The following is an 18,439-nucleotide window of genomic DNA, read 5'->3' on the forward strand; positions in this document are numbered from 1 at the left end:
CATCATCAGGTGAAGTAGAGTCATGTTTTTCGTACACTGTCATTTCAATTTCTTTTAAGCGTCTATTAATCTGTTGTAACGGTTTATTCGGAGACTGAACTAACGATTTTAAATGGTGGAGATAATTTTCAAATGGAAATGCTGACGAATTGTCTAGTGGCCCGAAATTTTCAACGTCATCTGCCAAATGTAATAAGGAATGTACATTGTAAACTAAGAACTCTAATCCGTAGATCTTTTCACTGTGCGTTACGAATAAATGCAAAAGTTGGCGCGCAAATGGAACTCCGAATTTTTCAATATGGCGTTTAGAAATAAGTATCATAATTGAACAATGAAATAGCAAAAAATGCTCATATATTGCCAAATCGACATTCCCATACAAAGCAACTGGCCCAATATACAGTAAAAATGTTCGAAATTCCGTTGCTTTCCAATCTGCCAACTGAGACAAACTGCGCCCTCTCCGATTGAATTCTACTGGAATACATTTACTGAGAAAAACAATTTTTTCAGATACATTTTGAAATGCAGTAGAGCTCATTTTGGCTCGGCTTGCCCGTCCTGTCCAAATACGCAAAAGTTTTTTCATTACACCTAGACAAACTAGGTGCATATAGTCTAAAGAAAAGACATAGATCAAATCTATAGAAAGAGCTATTAGAGGAGATTCTCCATGATGATGAGATACATCAATTTTAGTCCGAAAAGATTCGTTGTCTCTCTTGTTAAAAGGTAAATTTTTGAAAATGACACGTCCCAGGTGTTCTCCAGAGTTGTCGCACCTTTCACAGGAACTATACCCTGAATGGGTCTTCACACATTTCAGATATGCGCGCGCAGGAGCATCGCAAACAAAGCTGTGAACTTTTACTTCATCGATATTATTATTAATTTCAATGCCCGTGATAAGTAAGTTCGATAACTCAATTAAAAAATCTTCTAAAAACGCTGACAATAAATTTGGTTCGCCACTTCCTAAAAAAGAACCAACAACAAACGGTTCACTCTTAAAATTTTTTACAAGTGCTAAAATGGGCCAGAGATCATGTTTCTGACCATTTCTATAAATGGGCAGTCCATCTACATTAAATGAAATGTTGATAATGCTGTACTGAGAAATATTGGGCACTGACAATAACTTTAATTTTAAAGCGTTAACAAGTCCAAAATGACAATATTCGCCATTTAACAACGATTTTGTTTTCGTTTCTCTGGGCGTTTTCAGCAGCGTTCGACTGTCTAACGGTAACTCATTATGGTATGGATGTAAGATATGCAAGAGATGAGTAACTACTGTACGTCGAACGTACCTTGAAGCTGCCCAGTTTGACAATTTCGAATGCAAATCGCTAGGCGGCGGTTCATTAGAAAATAAATCCTTAGGGGGCACGTTACTGGAATAGGAAGTCAAATGGTTGTATAACGTCGCATCATTGAAGAGCAAATTTTCATTAGGCGAGTTTACATTAAAATCTAAATCTCTTGAGGAACAGGTGTCATTTTCACTTTCACACATTGAATCAGCAAAAAAAAACGGAATTTGATGATTCATTGGAATCATTATTAACTATTAAAGATGTATTATAACAATTCTGACTCACAGGTGCTAAATTTGCTTCTGCCACCCTTCTGTAGAGTTGTCTTTGACTAACAACACTTTTTTTCTTACGGGTTGCCATGCTGCTGCTTTTTCAATTTCTCTGGTGCATGTTTCAACCACATCTTGATGGTATCTTCTATTTCTTTCTGACTGACTAGAGGGGAGCTTTTTCTTACAGCACCTAAAAATGTTGTTTCAGATTAATAATAAGTATGCACCTACAAGTGAAAACACTTACCAATAATCACATCCTTTACGTTTAAGTTTTTAAAAGCCGTTTTCTCACCTCGTTTGCCACCAAAATTCCAATTAGTTGCAAGAGAATAAGTGAACAAAAAATTTAAAATGCGGTTTGTATGTCCAGTAAAATCTCTCCCTCCAAAAGTCGATAGATATGCCGACTGGAATCACATAATTTAAATTGTAAAATACATATTAAGTGGTACAGAACACCCACCAAAGCCAGGCAATTATTTTTTTCACTCAGGTATGTTTCCAATTTGGTAATATCCTCTTGAGAATTCAAAGGAAACTGTACGCCTATATCATCTGGTAAATCTGTATTACTGGCGTGATTGCCACTGCGATCTTGTTTTCGGATCCACTGCAAAATTTGATTGTTCTGTTCTCTAATGGTCTTCAATAAAGTGATTACATCATCTTGAGTGTTTGCTGGCATGGACAAAATATACCTTAGTACCAAAACAGTTTTTACATTATTTTTTGGTTTTTACCTCCATCACTTTCCACTACACCCAAGCAGCACAGTGTCGTTATAATGACGTCAATTATTGGACATTATTAGTCGGCGACGTCGTAGACCAATAAGCGACGTCCATATGACGTGACATTTCAGATGTCATTTTGACGTCGTCTAGAGACGTCTTTCGTACGTTTGTTTTCGGTCGTTTTAAGTGCTTTTTAATCAACTATAAAAAAAATTAGAACGAAAGTTTATTACAAAAACTAAGCCCTATACGTGCTTTATAAAAAATTGTACATTTTAAATTGTTGTTTACCTAAAATTTGGATATAAATATAAATTCATTAATTAGCAATGAAAATACTAAACTGACGTTTTAAGTGGAAATGCAATTTGAATTTAAAGATGAAGTGAGAATGTTGTAATTAACAATTATTTAACTATTTTATTAGTAGGAAACAATTATTTTTAGCATCGATTCCTGTCGAGGCTGTCGACCAAGATTTAATTTTGGCGCGTTTTTAATCGAAATGCCACGATACGATACGAGACGTGCAGGCGCATGCGTGCTGGACTGCTGGTGTGAACGCGTGTGCGCGTAATGGCGGACGGCTTTCACATCGAAGGAAAATACGTCCAAAGAAATTTTCCACTGATGATGAGCAGGAAGAAGTGCTGTCATCATCAGAAGATGATTTTCCAAAAAACAAGAAACCCCTACCTAGACCAAAACCAATAATACGGAAGTCTATTACAAACATATTATCTGGTAATGAGATTTATACTTAAAGATATCTGGCACATATAAATTTTTAACTGTCTACTGTTTAAGATTATTCTGGCCCAATTCAAACTTTTCCATTAGCTTCAGCTGGACAATCGCAAAGGTCGTTTGAGGATAGTGATTCTACAAATCAACTTTATTATTTGCCACCTCAACATTCAGCAAAAGATACTCAATTGACTAAATCTTCAGGACAAATTATTAGAGGTAAAAAATATAATTGTCCATTTGCATGAATTGTTTAAAATGTATACTTTAAACTGTGAGTTATTATTTATGTCCATTATTTCCTAGGAGAATTTGTTAATTCTCTATTTTACAGGTTCTGCGTCAAATCAGTCATTTTGCCAGGCTGCTGTTTCGAACTCGTCACCATATAATCCGTCAACTAGTAAAGCAACTGATGTACAGAGCAACATCAGAGCTGTAGTGGAAAGTAATGGAGGTAAAAACCAAAAAATAATGTAAAAACTGTTTTGGTACTAAGGTATATTTTGTCCATGCCAGCAAACACTCAAGATGATGTAATCACTTTATTGAAGACCATTAGAGAACAGAACAATCAAATTTTGCAGTGGATCCGAAAACAAGATCGCAGTGGCAATCACGCCAGTAATACAGATTTACCAGATGATATAGGCGTACAGTTTCCTTTGAATTCTCAAGAGGATATTACCAAATTGGAAACATACCTGAGTGAAAAAAATAATTGCCTGGCTTTGGTGGGTGTTCTGTACCACTTAATATGTATTTTACAATTTAAATTATGTGATTCCAGTCGGCATATCTATCGACTTTTGGAGGGAGAGATTTTACTGGACATACAAACCGCATTTTAAATTTTTTGTTCACTCATTCTCTTGCAACTAATTGGAATTTTTGTGGCAAACGAGGTGAGAAAAAGGCTTTTAAAAACTTAAACGTAAAGGATGTGATTATTGGTAAGTGTTTTCACTTGTAGGTGCATATTTATTATTAATCTGAAACAACATTTTTAGGTGCTGTAAGAAAAAGCTCCCCTCTAGTCAGTCAGAAAGAAATAGACGATACCATCAAGGTGTGGTTGAAACATGCACCAGAGAAATTGAAAAAGCAGCAGCATGGCAACCTGTAAGAAAAAAAGTGTTGTTAGTCAAAGACAACTCTACAGAAGGGTGGCAGAAGCAAATTTAGCACCTGTGAGTCAGAATTGTTATAATACATCTTTAATAGTTAATAATGATTCCAATGAATCATCAAATTCCGTTTTTTTTGCTGATTCAATGTGTGAAAGTAAACATGACACCTGTTCCTCAAGAGATTTAGATTTTAATGTAAACTCGCCTAATGAAAATTTGCTCTTCAATGATGCGACGTTATACAACCATTTGACTTCCTATTCCAGTAACGTGCCCCCTAACGATTTATTTTCTAATGAACCGCCGCCTAGCGATTTGCATTCGAAATTGTCAAACTGGGCAGCTTCAAGGTACGTTCGACGTACAGTAGTTACTCATCTCTTGCATATCTTGCATCCATACCATAATGAGTTACCGTTAGACAGTCGAACGCTGCTGAAAACGCCCAGAGAAACGAAAACAAAATCGTTGTTAAATGGCGAATATTGTCATTTTGGACTTGTTAACGCTTTAAAATTAAAGTTATTGTCAGTGCCTAATATTTCTCAGTACAGCATTATCAACATTTCATTTAATGTAGATGGACTGCCCATTTATAGAAATGGTCAGAAACATGATCTCTGGCCCATTTTAGCACTTGTAAAAAATTTTAAGAGTGAGCCGTTTGTTGTTGGTTCTTTTTTAGGAAGTGGCGAACCAAATTTATTGTCAGCGTTTTTAGAAGATTTTTTAATTGAGTTATCGAACTTACTTACCACGGGCATTGAAATTAATAATAATATCGATGAAGTAAAAGTTCACAGCTTTGTTTGCGATGCTCCTGCGCGCGCATATCTGAAATGTGTGAAGACCCATTCAGGGTATAGTTCCTGTGAAAGGTGCGACAACTCTGGAGAACACCTGGGACGTGTCATTTTCAAAAATTTACCTTTTAACAAGAGAGACAACGAATCTTTTCGGACTAAAATTGATGTATCTCATCATCATGGAGAATCCCCTCTAATAGCTCTTCCTATAGATTTGATCTATGTCTTTTCTTTAGACTATATGCACCTAGTTTGTCTAGGTGTAATGAAAAAACTTTTGCGTATTTGGACAGGACGGGCAAGCCGAGCCAAAATGAGCTCTACTGCATTTCAAAATGTATCTGAAAAAATTGTTTTTCTCAGTAAATGTATTCCAGTAGAATTCAATCGGAGAGGGCGCAGTTTGTCTCAGTTGGCAGATTGGAAAGCAACGGAATTTCGAACATTTTTACTGTATATTGGGCCAGTTGCTTTGTATGGGAATGTCGATTTGGCAATATATGAGCATTTTTTGCTATTTCATTGTTCAATTATGATACTTATTTCTAAACGCCATATTGAAAAATTCGGAGTTCCATTTGCGCGCCAACTTTTGCATTTATTCGTAACGCACAGTGAAAAGATCTACGGATTAGAGTTCTTAGTTTACAATGTACATTCCTTATTACATTTGGCAGATGACGTTGAAAATTTCGGGCCACTAGACAATTCGTCAGCATTTCCATTTGAAAATTATCTCCACCATTTAAAATCGTTAGTTCAGTCTCCGAATAAACCGTTACAACAGATTAATAGACGCTTAAAAGAAATTGAAATGACAGTGTACGAAAAACATGACTCTACTTCACCTGATGATGAACACTTCTGTAAATGTGAATTGTCCCATTTCTTAGGACCAACGCCAAATTTCTCTTGCAAGCAGTATAAAAAGCTTCATTATAAAGATTTTATTTTTTCTATTGCATCATATTCAGAAGCAAATTGTTTTTGTCTTACCTTCGAAGGACTGGTTTTCAAAATAGAAAATATAGTAGTGGATAATAATGGAGCAGTTTTTATATTAGGTAGGAGGTTTCAGGATTACCGTTCATTTTACAAATACCCTGTCGACTCAAAAGAATTCTATGTTTATCGCATCCAAAATTTATCAGAGTATATCGAGTTATTGCACTGCCACAAAGTTTTGTATTGTTTTTCCTTTCAAGCAGGAATGGTTGTCATTTTCATTATTGCATCATTAGTAATTCCTTATTTCAACTTTTATGTTCTATAAGTGTAATAGTATGTAGTTTTTTAAGATTTTGTAATAAACTGGTATTAATTTGAACGCATTTTTTTATATTTTTGATCCTACTTATACGTCATTTGTCAAAAGTAAGTACGTCATTTTGACGTCTCACCAGCCGGACTAGGTACGTCATTAGTTGACGTCTGTAGGATGTGACATTAACCCGTCATAATCACGTCATTTTAGACGTCCCCATTGGTCGCCAATGGCCTATAATTGACGTCATAGTAACGACACTGTGCTGCTTGGGACCAAAATAAACTTACCAGTGATCGGTGTTAATCAGGTTACTACTAATATCACAGAGCAATTAAATATTGATATAATTTCAAGAGAAAACAATTCTTTTCAACAAAATGCTACATTTTTAGTTATAAACCAAATAGCGGGTAATATTCCACACTTCAAAATCGATTGTCAACATTTAAATATACCGAAACGAAACACATTACTCTTGCGGATCCTGAATTCGATAAATCCGCCTAACTGGATATTCTCTTAGGCGCAGGTGTCTTTTGGGATATTTTAGCGGATGGGCAATTTAAACTCGGCGACGGTAAACCGATACTTCAGAAAACATTATTTGGATGGGTCATATCGGGACCCATATATCAAAATTATTCAATTCAAAATAACAGTAGTAATACCATATCATGTAATTTAATCACAACTACGCTTGAAAACGCAATTGAGAAATTTTGGAAAATCGAGGAATACCAAGACGATAACAAAACCAAACGGACGATTGAAGAAAAACAATGCGAAGAACATTTCCTAAAAACAATTCAGCGGACCGAAACTGGCAGATTTCGTGCGACGTTGCCAGTTCGCGAAGGTGTAGGCGATTTGGGGAATTCGAAGATGAATGCGATTAAAAGGTTTCACAAATTAGAAAGTAAACTGATCAATGATACAGTCATACGTCAACAATATTCGGAGTTCATGAGGGAATATGAAAAACTCGGGCACATGACCAAGGTGCCGACGTGGGCAACGGAAGTGGATGGAAAGGGAGTTTTTTACCTACCACATCATGGTGTCGTGAAGGATAGTGCAACCACTAAACTACGAGTGGTGTTCGATGCATCCGCCAAAACAGGAAACGGTATTTCGTTGAATGATACGCTAATGGTGGGTCCTACAATACAGGAAGATCTTTTTGCTATAATCATTCGTTTTAGACAACACAATGTAGCAATGGTAGCGGACATAGGGAAGATGTACCGGCAGGTGGAAATTGTAGAAGAGCAACGTGATTTACAGCGAATTATGTGGCGTTCGGATCCAAACCTGCCTCTAGAAGTCTACACATTAAACACCGTAACATACGGCACAGCTCCAGCTTCATTCATTGCTATACGATGCTTGCACCAACTCGCTTTAGAAAACAGTAAAAAGTACCCAGTAGCATCACAAGTAATAACTCGCGATTTTTATGTTGATGACCTCATCACTGGTACAGACACCAACATCACCAACATTTTAGAAAGTGGATCCTTTCCTCTTCGGAAGTGGAAAACTAACAAACCAAACATTTTCAACGATATTAACAACATTTCAGATCTACCAGATCATTATCTATCAACCGATGACCAATCAAAAACTTTAGGGCTTGTCTGGAACTCTCAATCAGACACGCTACATTTCAGTACAGATTCAATACAAATTGAAAATAACAATTTCACAAAACGCGAAATACTCTCCGTAATTGCTCAGTTATTCGATCCATTTGGCTTGGTCGGTCCAGTAATTGTTAAAGCCAAAGTTATCATGCAAAAACTTTGGCAGCACAAAGTAGATTGGGATCAAATTGCTCCTTCACCAATAATTTCAGAGTTTATTCATTTACAAAAGGAATTACCTATTTTGGCTACAATTAAAATTCCTTGACAAATAACAGTTCCCAAAGCCAATATTATTGAAATTCACACTTTCAGCGATGCATCTACTATCGCGTATGGTGCGTGTTCATACCTACGAACTGTAGATAACTGTAACTGTAACCTGTAAAATAGAGAATTAACAAATTCTCCTAGGAAATAATGGACATAAATAATAACTCACAGTTTAAAGTATACATTTTAAACAATTCATGCAAATGGACAATTATATTTTTTACCTCTAATAATTTGTCCTGAAGATTTAGTCAATTGAGTATCTTTTGCTGAATGTTGAGGTGGCAAATAATAAAGTTGATTTGTAGAATCACTATCCTCAAACGACCTTTGCGATTGTCCAGCTGAAGCTAATGGAAAAGTTTGAATTGGGCCAGAATAATCTAAAACAGTAGACAGTTAATAATTTATATGTGCCAGATATCTTTAAGTATAAATCTCATTACCAGATAATATGTTTGTAATAGACTTCCGTATTATTGGTTTTGGTCTAGGTAGGGGTTTCTTGTTTTTTGGAAAATCATCTTCTGATGATGACAGCACTTCTTCCTGCTCATCATCAGTGGAAAATTTCTTTGGACGTATTTTCCTTCGAGGTGAAATAATTGCTGATTCCTCAGCATCTGTAGTTAAATCTGAGGTAATTTCAGCCTTTTTAATTTTTTTCTCCGCAATCTTATAGTCGTCTAAAAACAAGTAATAAATACGAGTTTTTTGAAAAAAATCACAGATATTTAATAGAAAGTGATAAAGCAGTTTAGGTTTAGGCAGCAAAACTAACCAGTCTGGAAAAAAATTCGCTTAATAATTTGGTGATTAAGTTTCCAGCTGTTATCCTGGGGAGGCTCTTGTCCAGATTTTAATAATTTTATAAAATTTCCGGTTGTCTGTTTTGGCGGCCAAAAGACTTCTCGTTTAAGCGGTGTTAACCAGGCAGAGTGAACAAGAGAAATTCCACCATTGTTCTGGAATTCAACGCCAACGTAACAATTCATCTAAATAATAAAGACAGTTCCCAACACCAAAATTGTAATAAAATAATGCAGATTTATACTCACTTTGAAAAATTTGTTGCCACGGCCGAAATTAACAAGAATCACCCCGGAAATGCTAGAGTTACTGGATTTCCGTGAAATTGCCGCCAAACAACTTTTTGCTGCCGTCCGCCATTACGCGCACACGCGTTCACACCAGCAGTCCAGCACGCATGCGCCTGCACGTCTCGTATCGTATCGTGGCATTTCGATTAAAAACGCGCCAAAATTAAATCTTGGTCGACAGCCTCGACAGGAATCGATGCTAAAAATAATTGTTTCCTACTAATAAAATAGTTAAATAATTGTTAATTACAACATTCTCACTTCATCTTTAAATTCAAATTGCATTTCCACTTAAAACGTCAGTTTAGTATTTTCATTGCTAATTAATGAATTTATATTTATATCCAAATTTTAGGTAAACAACAATTTAAAATGTACAATTTTTTATAAAGCACGTATAGGGCTTAGTTTTTGTAATAAACTTTCGTTCTAATTTTTTTTATAGTTGATTAAAAAGCACTTAAAACGACCGAAAACAAACGTACGAAAGACGTCTCTAGACGACGTCAAAATGACATCTGAAATGTCACGTCATATGGACGTCGCTTATTGGTCTACGACGTCGCCGACTAATAATGTCCAATAATTGACGTCATTATAACGACACTGTGCTGCTTGGGGTAGTACCGATATTTAATTTTCGCGCAAGGTCAGAGGTTATTAGATTTGATTGAGAACCCGAGTCTAACAATGCACGTGCTTTGATTAAATTGCCTGATTTGTCTTTGAGGAATACAGCCGCTGTGCTAAGACCCAGCTAGCAAGGGCACGTCATAATGACGTCAACATTTGGTGATCACTGGTCGAAAACACTGAGACCACCAAAAATCGACGTGATAATAACGTCAAATAATTGACGTGTATAACACGACATCTTGTCACGTCATAATGACGAGACTATCTAGTGATAACTCATCTGAAAAAATCAGATATATTTCATTTGTTTTATTTTGTGACTAATGTAATTATTTTGTGAGGCTATTTTCGATAATAAACAACCATGACATTGAAAATTCCGGCATTTTTTTATTTATTAAGTCCAAAAAAAATTGAGATCTTTTTATATAGTATTTAAACAAAACCTATAATATTATCTAATATCTATAAATAATTTTTTTTAAGAAACTTCCTATAAAAATTTATAATTGGCGGGATCTACTAAGGTAACGCGTATGCGCTTGCGCCGCTAGCCAACATGATGATGACAACCCGCCATCCACAACGAACGACCATTTTATATTAATCATAAACCGGCTTGGTTATTATGATTATATATTTTATTATGAATATATATTTTATTTAATAATAGTTAGATGATCTGCGGTGCTGCTATTAGTGTTTTTAGTTTTTCTGTTGTTCCATTGTGGTAAGTATAATAATTATTATAGTTATTTATATTTTTTGATTTGAATATATCTGGTTAAAGGTTATGGCATGTATGGTCGAAAATGATAATTCAATTTCTCAATTCTTAATTTTATTCAGTTATAATTTTCATGTTTCAAGCGAAACATTTATGATTGGGAAATAGCCAATTGGAGGTATTGATTGAATAAATTGCCTCCAAAATTTTAGCGCTGAAATAGATGAAGAAACTGAATAAACCATATGTCTTAACTTCATACATTGACTTAAATGGCTATATTTGTAATGCTATGATTTACCTTGTTTGTCTCAAATAGAAGTAGATTTTATGCATTTTTATTAACTTGGTATTTAGCAGTGGTATGAGTTTTGACCTTTATTTTGTAGTTTTATAGTAACAATGGCATTTGTGGGTGTAGAATTTTCCGAAAATGGTTTAATAGGTTTGGTTCATTCTTCCTGGTTCACCCCTTTGAAGCAGAATGTTTTGTGGCCACCATACAGAACGAGTGCTGCTTTCAATAGGGCTCTCACACTATGTGAAGAACCAAATGAACATAATTGGAAGTTGTCTGGAGTAAAAAGAATATTTTTTGAATGTGGTGCGTGATTTAGTTTTGTTTCATTAAGTTTATATTTTCAAAAGAATTTTAAAGAGTTGTGGTGTGGTTCTGGGTATTTGTTATACATATTTGTTTTTTATTTTTCAGATGATCTCAACAAGGCACAAAAAAAACTGAAGAAATGCGAATATAATTCGGACAACCTTACTTCAGATTGTGAGGGAGAGCGAACTAGGAGAAAATTCGTTAGTAGAAGGATTTTGAGTGACAGTGAAAGTGAAGGAGAAACAGTATCAAATCTGATAAGGCCTCCATCTTTCCAAAAATATATTTCTGTGAGTGGCTCTGGTAAGTACACTTTTCTATAAATATGTTTCTATTTAAAATAGCTTTAATCGAAATAATGTCTAACTTATTTTTTTATTTACAAATAATTTTTTAAGAGGATGAAATATTTTTATAGATATTAATAGGTATGAGATCAAACTGGGCTCTACGCAGTTAGCGTAGATACTAAGCGTACAATCTGACACTGAAAATAAATAATAAAAAATTAGAATTCTTCTTTTGTTTTAGGTAAGTCAGCTTCTAGGCCGATTGTGAAACCAAATTCACAAATATCTCCACCAACTTCCACTAGACAAAGTACAGAATTGCTTTCTCAAACACCTGGGGGATCACATTCGCAATCAATTCAAACAAATTCCAATATACAGTCAGAGAATACAGATAGAATTCATCCAAAAAGTAGGTTCTTTTATTTGTTTAATACTGTGAATAATTTTTTTTTATATATAATAGATTTAGAGAAAATTTTTCTGGAATTGAAAAAGTTGAGAGAAGAGGTCAAGGAAGTAAAGACTCTTTTAAAAAACTCTCGAAGTTCAGTAGTTGCTAGTCTACCCAATGACATACCCGTGCAGTTTCCAATAGACGATCAAAGGAGGTTTGAAAATTTGGAACAATATTTGAAATCCGAAGAAAAATTTAATGATTTGGTAAGTACTTTTTACATAGAATTTCATTAAAAGTGAATTAAGAATTAGACATCTCCCATTGATTTAAGTGTAATTGTGATCTAAATATTTATTGTACTTACTCTAAAATAGAATTTTGTGATAGTTTTATTATGGAGGTCTATTATAGTAGTTTTATTTTTTGCTTTAGGCATCCTACCTTTCCTCAATTGGAGGAAATGGCACCACAGCTCATGTTAATAGAATCATGAGACTACTCTTGACCAACGGTTTGGCCAAATTGTATAATTTTGCTGGGCAGAGAAACAATAAAGTGCCATTTTCCAACACTTTAGTGAAATCTGTCATCATTCGTAAGTACTATTCGTTGTTTTTGTGTGGTACTGCCTAAATTCGTCCTTCATAAAGCATAATAGAATAATACTATTTTTTTATTTCTGCGACAGGGATAATTCTCATTAAATAACCACTCATTTATTTCGTTACAGGTGCCATACAAATCAAAACTCCCTTGACCTCTCAAGCAGATGTGGAAAATGCTATCAAAATATGGCTAAAACATGCCAAACAACGTGAGCAAAAAAGAAATGCTGGTGCTCTGGTTTGATTGTATTATCAACTACTTTTTATGAATTATTAGCATATATTTTTATTTTTAAAAATGTCAAAACGTAAGTTGAAAGAATTGGTTGGTTCAAGACAAAAGTGTAGAAGGGCTTTACAAGCGACCAAACAAGAATTTCAATATAAGTCAAGAACCTCTGTTAACCCTGGACGGGGTGCAGAAAATGTTGATGAAACAAATGACTGCTTTTTCTTCAATGATACTATTAGCAGAAACACTAGTAGTACTAGTACTAGTACATCATCTGTTAAAGTTGATAAATCAATCAGTTCTGATAACAATGATTCATTGTGCACAGAAACTTCTATTGCTAATGATTTGGCTGAATGGGCTATAAAACATAAAATTTCACTTTCCTACTTCATTTGCTTCATCCTTACCACCCTGAACTTCCTTTAGACAGTCGTACCTTGTTATCAACCCCAAAATTTACACCAATTGTTGATATAGAATCTGGTCAGTTCTGTTATTTTGGATTGAGGAGTGCTCTTTCTAAGCTTATTTCAAATGATACTTGTGTAGACAAAATTCAAATTAGTTTTAATGTTGATGGCATTCCACTCTTCAAAAGTTCAAAAATGCAGTTTTGGCCTATTTTGGGATTAATAAAAAATATTTCTGGTAGTAGACTTTTTGCAATTTCCATCTTTTGTGGAAAAAATAAACCACATCCTTTAAATACATTTCTTCATCCATTCATAGTAGAATTGAAAGATTTATTGCAAAATGGTTTTGTTATTTGTAACAAACACTTCACATTAGAGGTACATAGTTTTGTGTGCGATGCACCTGCAAGGGCCTATCTAAAAGGCACTAAATTCCACTCAGGATATTCTTCTTGTGATAGATGCACAATTCACGGAGAATATTATAAACACAAGGTAGATTTCAATGGTTTAAATGGTCAGAAACGCACGAATGAATCTTTTCGCTTACAATTGGATGATGAGCATCATATCTCGCAGACTAGTTTTCATGAATTACCAATTGATCTAATTAGTAGTTTTCCCATTGACTACATGCACAACATTTGCTTAGGAGTAGTTAGAAAGCTACTGAATACTTGGATTGCAGGATCCTTGAAGGTTAGATTACAACATCAGAGAGTTAAAATGATTTCAGAACGATGTTCAACCTTAAAAATATGATACCAGTAGAATTCAATCGAAAACCCCGTTTGCTTAATGAACTAAATTATTGGAAAGCTACTGAATATAGAATGTTTTTAGTGTACTTAGGTCCTTTGGTTCTTAAAGATATTGTGGATTTAGCTATATATGAAAACTTTCTTGCTCTTCATTTTTCTGTTTCAATATTGTTATCACAGAGCCATATTGAAAAATTTAAAATCCCTTTTGTGAGAAATATCATAAATGTATTTATCAAACATTCAAAATCTTTGTATGGTTTGGAGTTCATGGTTTATAATGTACACTTAATGTCACATCTTTGTGATGATTTAGATTTATTAGGCAAATTGGACAATTTTTCGACTTTTCCGTTTGAAAATTATTTGGGAGAGATAAAATAATTAATAAAATCTCCAACCAATCCCCTACAACAAGTTCATCGACGACTTGTTGAAAAGGATTTTTTAATTTCACAGCCAGTATCTAATATTACGTATAAATTGGAAAGTAAACATACATTGGGACCACTTATTTTTGACGAAAATTTGAAATGGAATCAACAGTTTCATAAATTGAGATTACCAGGCATAACATTATCAGCATGTAATCATTCTAAGGCGGATAGTTATGTTTTAATTGGGAATAAAATAGTTGAAATTCATAATATAGTAAAATCTGCTGACAGTCAAATATATCTTATTGGCAAAGAGTTTCTTGGCTATTCAGACTTATATACATATCCATATCCTTCCAGCAATTTAAATATTTTCATAGTTGAAAATCTCACAGATCTCAAAATATGGCCTGTTGGGAAAATAACTGCCAAATGTATTGTTCTTGAATTAAGGGGTTCTCTAATGGCGATGCCTATTATTCATAGCCAATTTTAGGTTCTTTTTTCCAATTTTTCATGCAAATAGAGCAGTCATTTGTTTCACAGGACGTTTTGACATTTTAAAATATTACTTTCATAATAAATAAACCATATACTATTCAGTATTTCTAATTTGAACAGATATTACAATACATTGTTAATTTGTGTTATGAAAACTGGAATTTTAAGTTTCTTCTGCAGTTACATCATGTTTTTCATGCTATTGATAAATAAATTTTATCAAAATAATATTTTGGTTTATTTTTATAGGTGTGCTCCCTTCCTATGTACATGTAAAGTCTTTTTCTTTATTAAAACAAATTGAAGCCTATTAAACATTTTTTAAACTGGGACAAATTGACGTAGTAGTAGACGCCATAATCACGTCATACAACAATTAAAAATCACGTCTTATGTGACGTGTAAATCATGTGATATAAATGACGTCATTGGTCCAAGACATTAGGAGGTCATTTTCACGTCATTGAACTGGTCATTACTAGTCATCTCATGACCAGATTCCGACGTCATTTTCACGTGACCTTGCTACCTGGGGAAGAACATTTTGTTTTTTATTATTTAGATGATGTGTGATTGATGAGAGTTGGATAGTTTCTTGAGGTGCGTCTGTGTTTTGTTTATTTTCAATTGCCAAATGTGTGTTTGTGGCTAATGAAGGATTGCTGTGATTTTGTGTTTGAATGTAGTCTCGATGAATTAGTGTGTTTTGTTTCTTTTGACAAACCTTGCAGGTTCCACGAGTGCAAGAATCTGACCTATGATCACCTCTGAGACAATTAAAGCATAATTTTAGTTTAATTAACTCGTTTTGTCGCGTTGAACTTGGTAACTTAAGGAATTTTTTACATGAATAAATGTAATGATCTTGATCTTTGCAATAAGCGCATTGCGCCTGCGTGACGGCACATGTGATTGTTTGACCTTCACCTCGTGAGGGATATTTAGAATTATACTGTTATTTGCATTTTTGTGCGTGTGATTATAATAGTTAGATTTTAACATGGTTTGCTGATTATCAGTTTTTTCTTTGCTTTCTAAATATTCACAACGATTTACTAAAAAGTCGAGAAATTCTGACAATGGTGGAGGTTCTCTTTTATTTTGTAAATGTAAATGTTCATGCCAACGTTCCCTAGTACGTGCGTCTAGTTTAATTTTTAATAGTTGAATTAATAGGCGATCCCACGAATCAGTTGGTTCACCTAGAGCTTTGAGTGAAGTAATTAGTTGTTTGAATGTGTCAGTTAAATTTCTTAAAAAATGAGCTGATTCCTTAGTAATTACTGGCATGTTAAATAATTCTTCTACATGTTTGTCTATAATAATTTTTTTGTTTTCAAATCGTTCTCGCAATATACGTAAAGCTACTAAATAATTCTCATCTGTCAACTCAAGTTGCTGAATTAATTTTTCTGCCTCACCCTTAAGTCGGCCCTGTAAATAATACAACTTTTCTATAGCAGAATAACTGCTGATTCTGGTCAACTAATGCCTGAAATCTTTGAATGAAAAATACCCATTTTTTTTTATCGCCATCAAAGATAGGTAAGTCAATTGGTGGCAGTGTAATTTTTGAATTTACAGTAACACTATTGTTGAACAAATTATTTTGTCTAGCTACATTATGACTAGCTGTTATTCTGGCTTGTATGTTGCTGTGAAACTTTACAATTTTATTTTTAGCGCCGGCTTGTGCTTTGAAGAAGCTGTTTTCGAATGTTTCACGATATTCTGAATTAGTTGTACACTTTTCTAGCGATTCTATTCGTGACTGAACTTGTTCGAAATGGTTGAAAATACTCGATACGTGGTCTAGACGTGATTCTAATTCTAATAAATCGGATTCGTTGGCTCATTTAATGAAATTTATAAACCTATTCAGCTTTTCGATAACTACATCGCGTTGCTCTTTTAACTCTAGCAAAATATCGGTTTTGTCCGATTTCGATTGATCTACTTTTGACACATTTACTTCATTTTCTCCTGCTAACATTGTGATGTTTTGTGAGAACCGACTAAATGAAATGAACTAGTTTGCAGTAAAATACTTATAGAGATTCAGAATGAAATAATATCGATTTTAATGATTTGAAATCCCTATGCATGCAGATTATAAAATGGAACAAACTTACGGTTTGGAAGAATAAATGATTTGCACTACACTTTTCAGCCTGTGATTGTCTGATTGTTGTAAGTACTGTCTTGAATTGTTGAATCAGCGTGAACTGTTGCCGCTACTTTTACACTAAATTCGCTCGAAGAGACCAAAATGGTTGGATATCTTGATTGAAAATGTTTTAAAGTGGACTGTATACAATGTGAGAAGCACAATAAAACGATTTGTTTCGATTTTCACTTTATTGTACAAATGCTTTGTGTGCCTGAACAAAAAACGCTGTTGGCCTCGTGGCTCCTTGATGATTGATGTCTGTCTTCTTCTGCGCAAGCCCGGTTACACTAGGTAGGCGCATGTGCCAAGTTCAGTAGCGCACTCAACATAATTTAAATATATACATTAAATGGTTAAACAGGTCTTATTATACGCGATAAATCATAATCAAAATATTATTAATTTCATGAAAAAAGAGGCAGATGAAGGAGTTACTATTCCTTTAAAAAATTACAGGTATGTAGCGAGATTTAATTCGAGAAGTAGGTTGAAGAAATGCAGAATTTACACATTTTTATATAGGCACCTACTTATTGAGTGTCATATTTTAAATTAGAATATTAACATTTTGTGATATTTCAGGGAAAGAGTACTAGCTGCTACTGGGGTGTCAAGGTCTACTTTCCAGAAGATATCAAAAGAAGTTCAATAAGTTGAGTGGAGAGGGCCAAGCACATCTTTTCAATCGCCGAAAAAAATACGTAACACTAAAAAAAGAAAGCTGGATCGTATCTCGCCAGAGGCCGTAATATATGTTATACTGATGAAACTTACATACACAGCAGCCATGTTAAAGACAGAGGCTGGTACGATGAGACTCTAAAAGGAATGAAGAAGCCAATTTCTAAAGGCCAACGGCTGATTATAATACATGCTGGTGGAGAAAAAGGATTCGTAAAAAACTGTTAATTTATATTTAAATCAGGTAAGTTTGAATACTTGTATTTTTTAAAATAGAATTAGTGATGGCTAAAATATCGATATTTCGGCATATCGTATACCGAAAATTATGAATATTAATGTCAATATCTAAATTCAGATTCCAGTGTCGACCAGACTTAGCCAGAATAGAAAAAATATTTTTTTGTACAATTGCATTTAAATTGCGATTAACCATAGCATTTACCACCTACTTATCATATACCAATAGAATTATAAAATACTTACTATATACTATATACTTGTTTGTTTTTGCAGGTACATAAATTGGTGATTACCATAAAGACATGAATAATCAAAATTTCATGACATGGGTTCAAAAGCAATTGTTGCCGAATCTGCCTGAAAGGTCCGTCCTCGATATAGACAACGCAGCATACCATAATGTACCAATAAAAAACATATTACGACGGCTTCTAAAAAAGAAGAAAAGTTAAACTGGCTAACAAAAAATGGATTACCAGCAGACCCCAAACTA

General features: G+C 34.2%; 2 protein-coding genes across 2 annotated transcripts in view; both read right to left on the minus strand.

Moving 5' to 3' along the window:
- Positions 1–1,409: 1,409 nt before the first annotated feature.
- On the minus strand, positions 1,410–2,320 carry LOC130902876 (uncharacterized). The gene is made up of 3 exons (XM_057815158.1): positions 2,061–2,320; positions 1,842–2,004; positions 1,410–1,784 (listed from the first exon to the last, which is right to left on the minus strand). Exons 1-3 carry the CDS (start codon positions 2,280–2,282, stop codon positions 1,669–1,671), a joined length of 501 nt encoding a protein of 166 aa, XP_057671141.1. The 5' UTR covers positions 2,283–2,320; the 3' UTR covers positions 1,410–1,668.
- Positions 2,074–18,439, minus strand: part of LOC130902872 (uncharacterized) — a 50,582-nt gene continuing 34,216 nt past the window's right edge. Inside the window, exon 4 of the transcript XR_009060481.1 lies at positions 2,074–2,275. The gene's annotated coding sequence lies outside the window, so the exon portion shown is untranslated. The remainder of the gene's footprint in view (positions 2,276–18,439) is intronic.

This window comes from Diorhabda carinulata, chromosome Y (genome assembly GCF_026250575.1).
Source record: "Diorhabda carinulata isolate Delta chromosome Y, icDioCari1.1, whole genome shotgun sequence".
Classification (NCBI taxonomy): Eukaryota; Metazoa; Arthropoda; class Insecta; order Coleoptera; family Chrysomelidae; genus Diorhabda; species Diorhabda carinulata.

Bases quoted from the DNA above. Each gene is read 5' to 3' on its own strand.
- LOC130902876 (XM_057815158.1), bottom strand. From the start codon at position 2,282: ATGCCAGCAAACACTCAAGATGATGTAATCACTTTATTGAAGACCATT. The intron at 2,005-2,060 runs GTGGGTGTTCTG...ATGTGATTCCAG, and splicing joins AAAATAATTGCCTGGCTTTG to TCGGCATATCTATCGACTTT. The intron at 1,785-1,841 runs GTAAGTGTTTTC...CAACATTTTTAG, and splicing joins CGTAAAGGATGTGATTATTG to GTGCTGTAAGAAAAAGCTCC.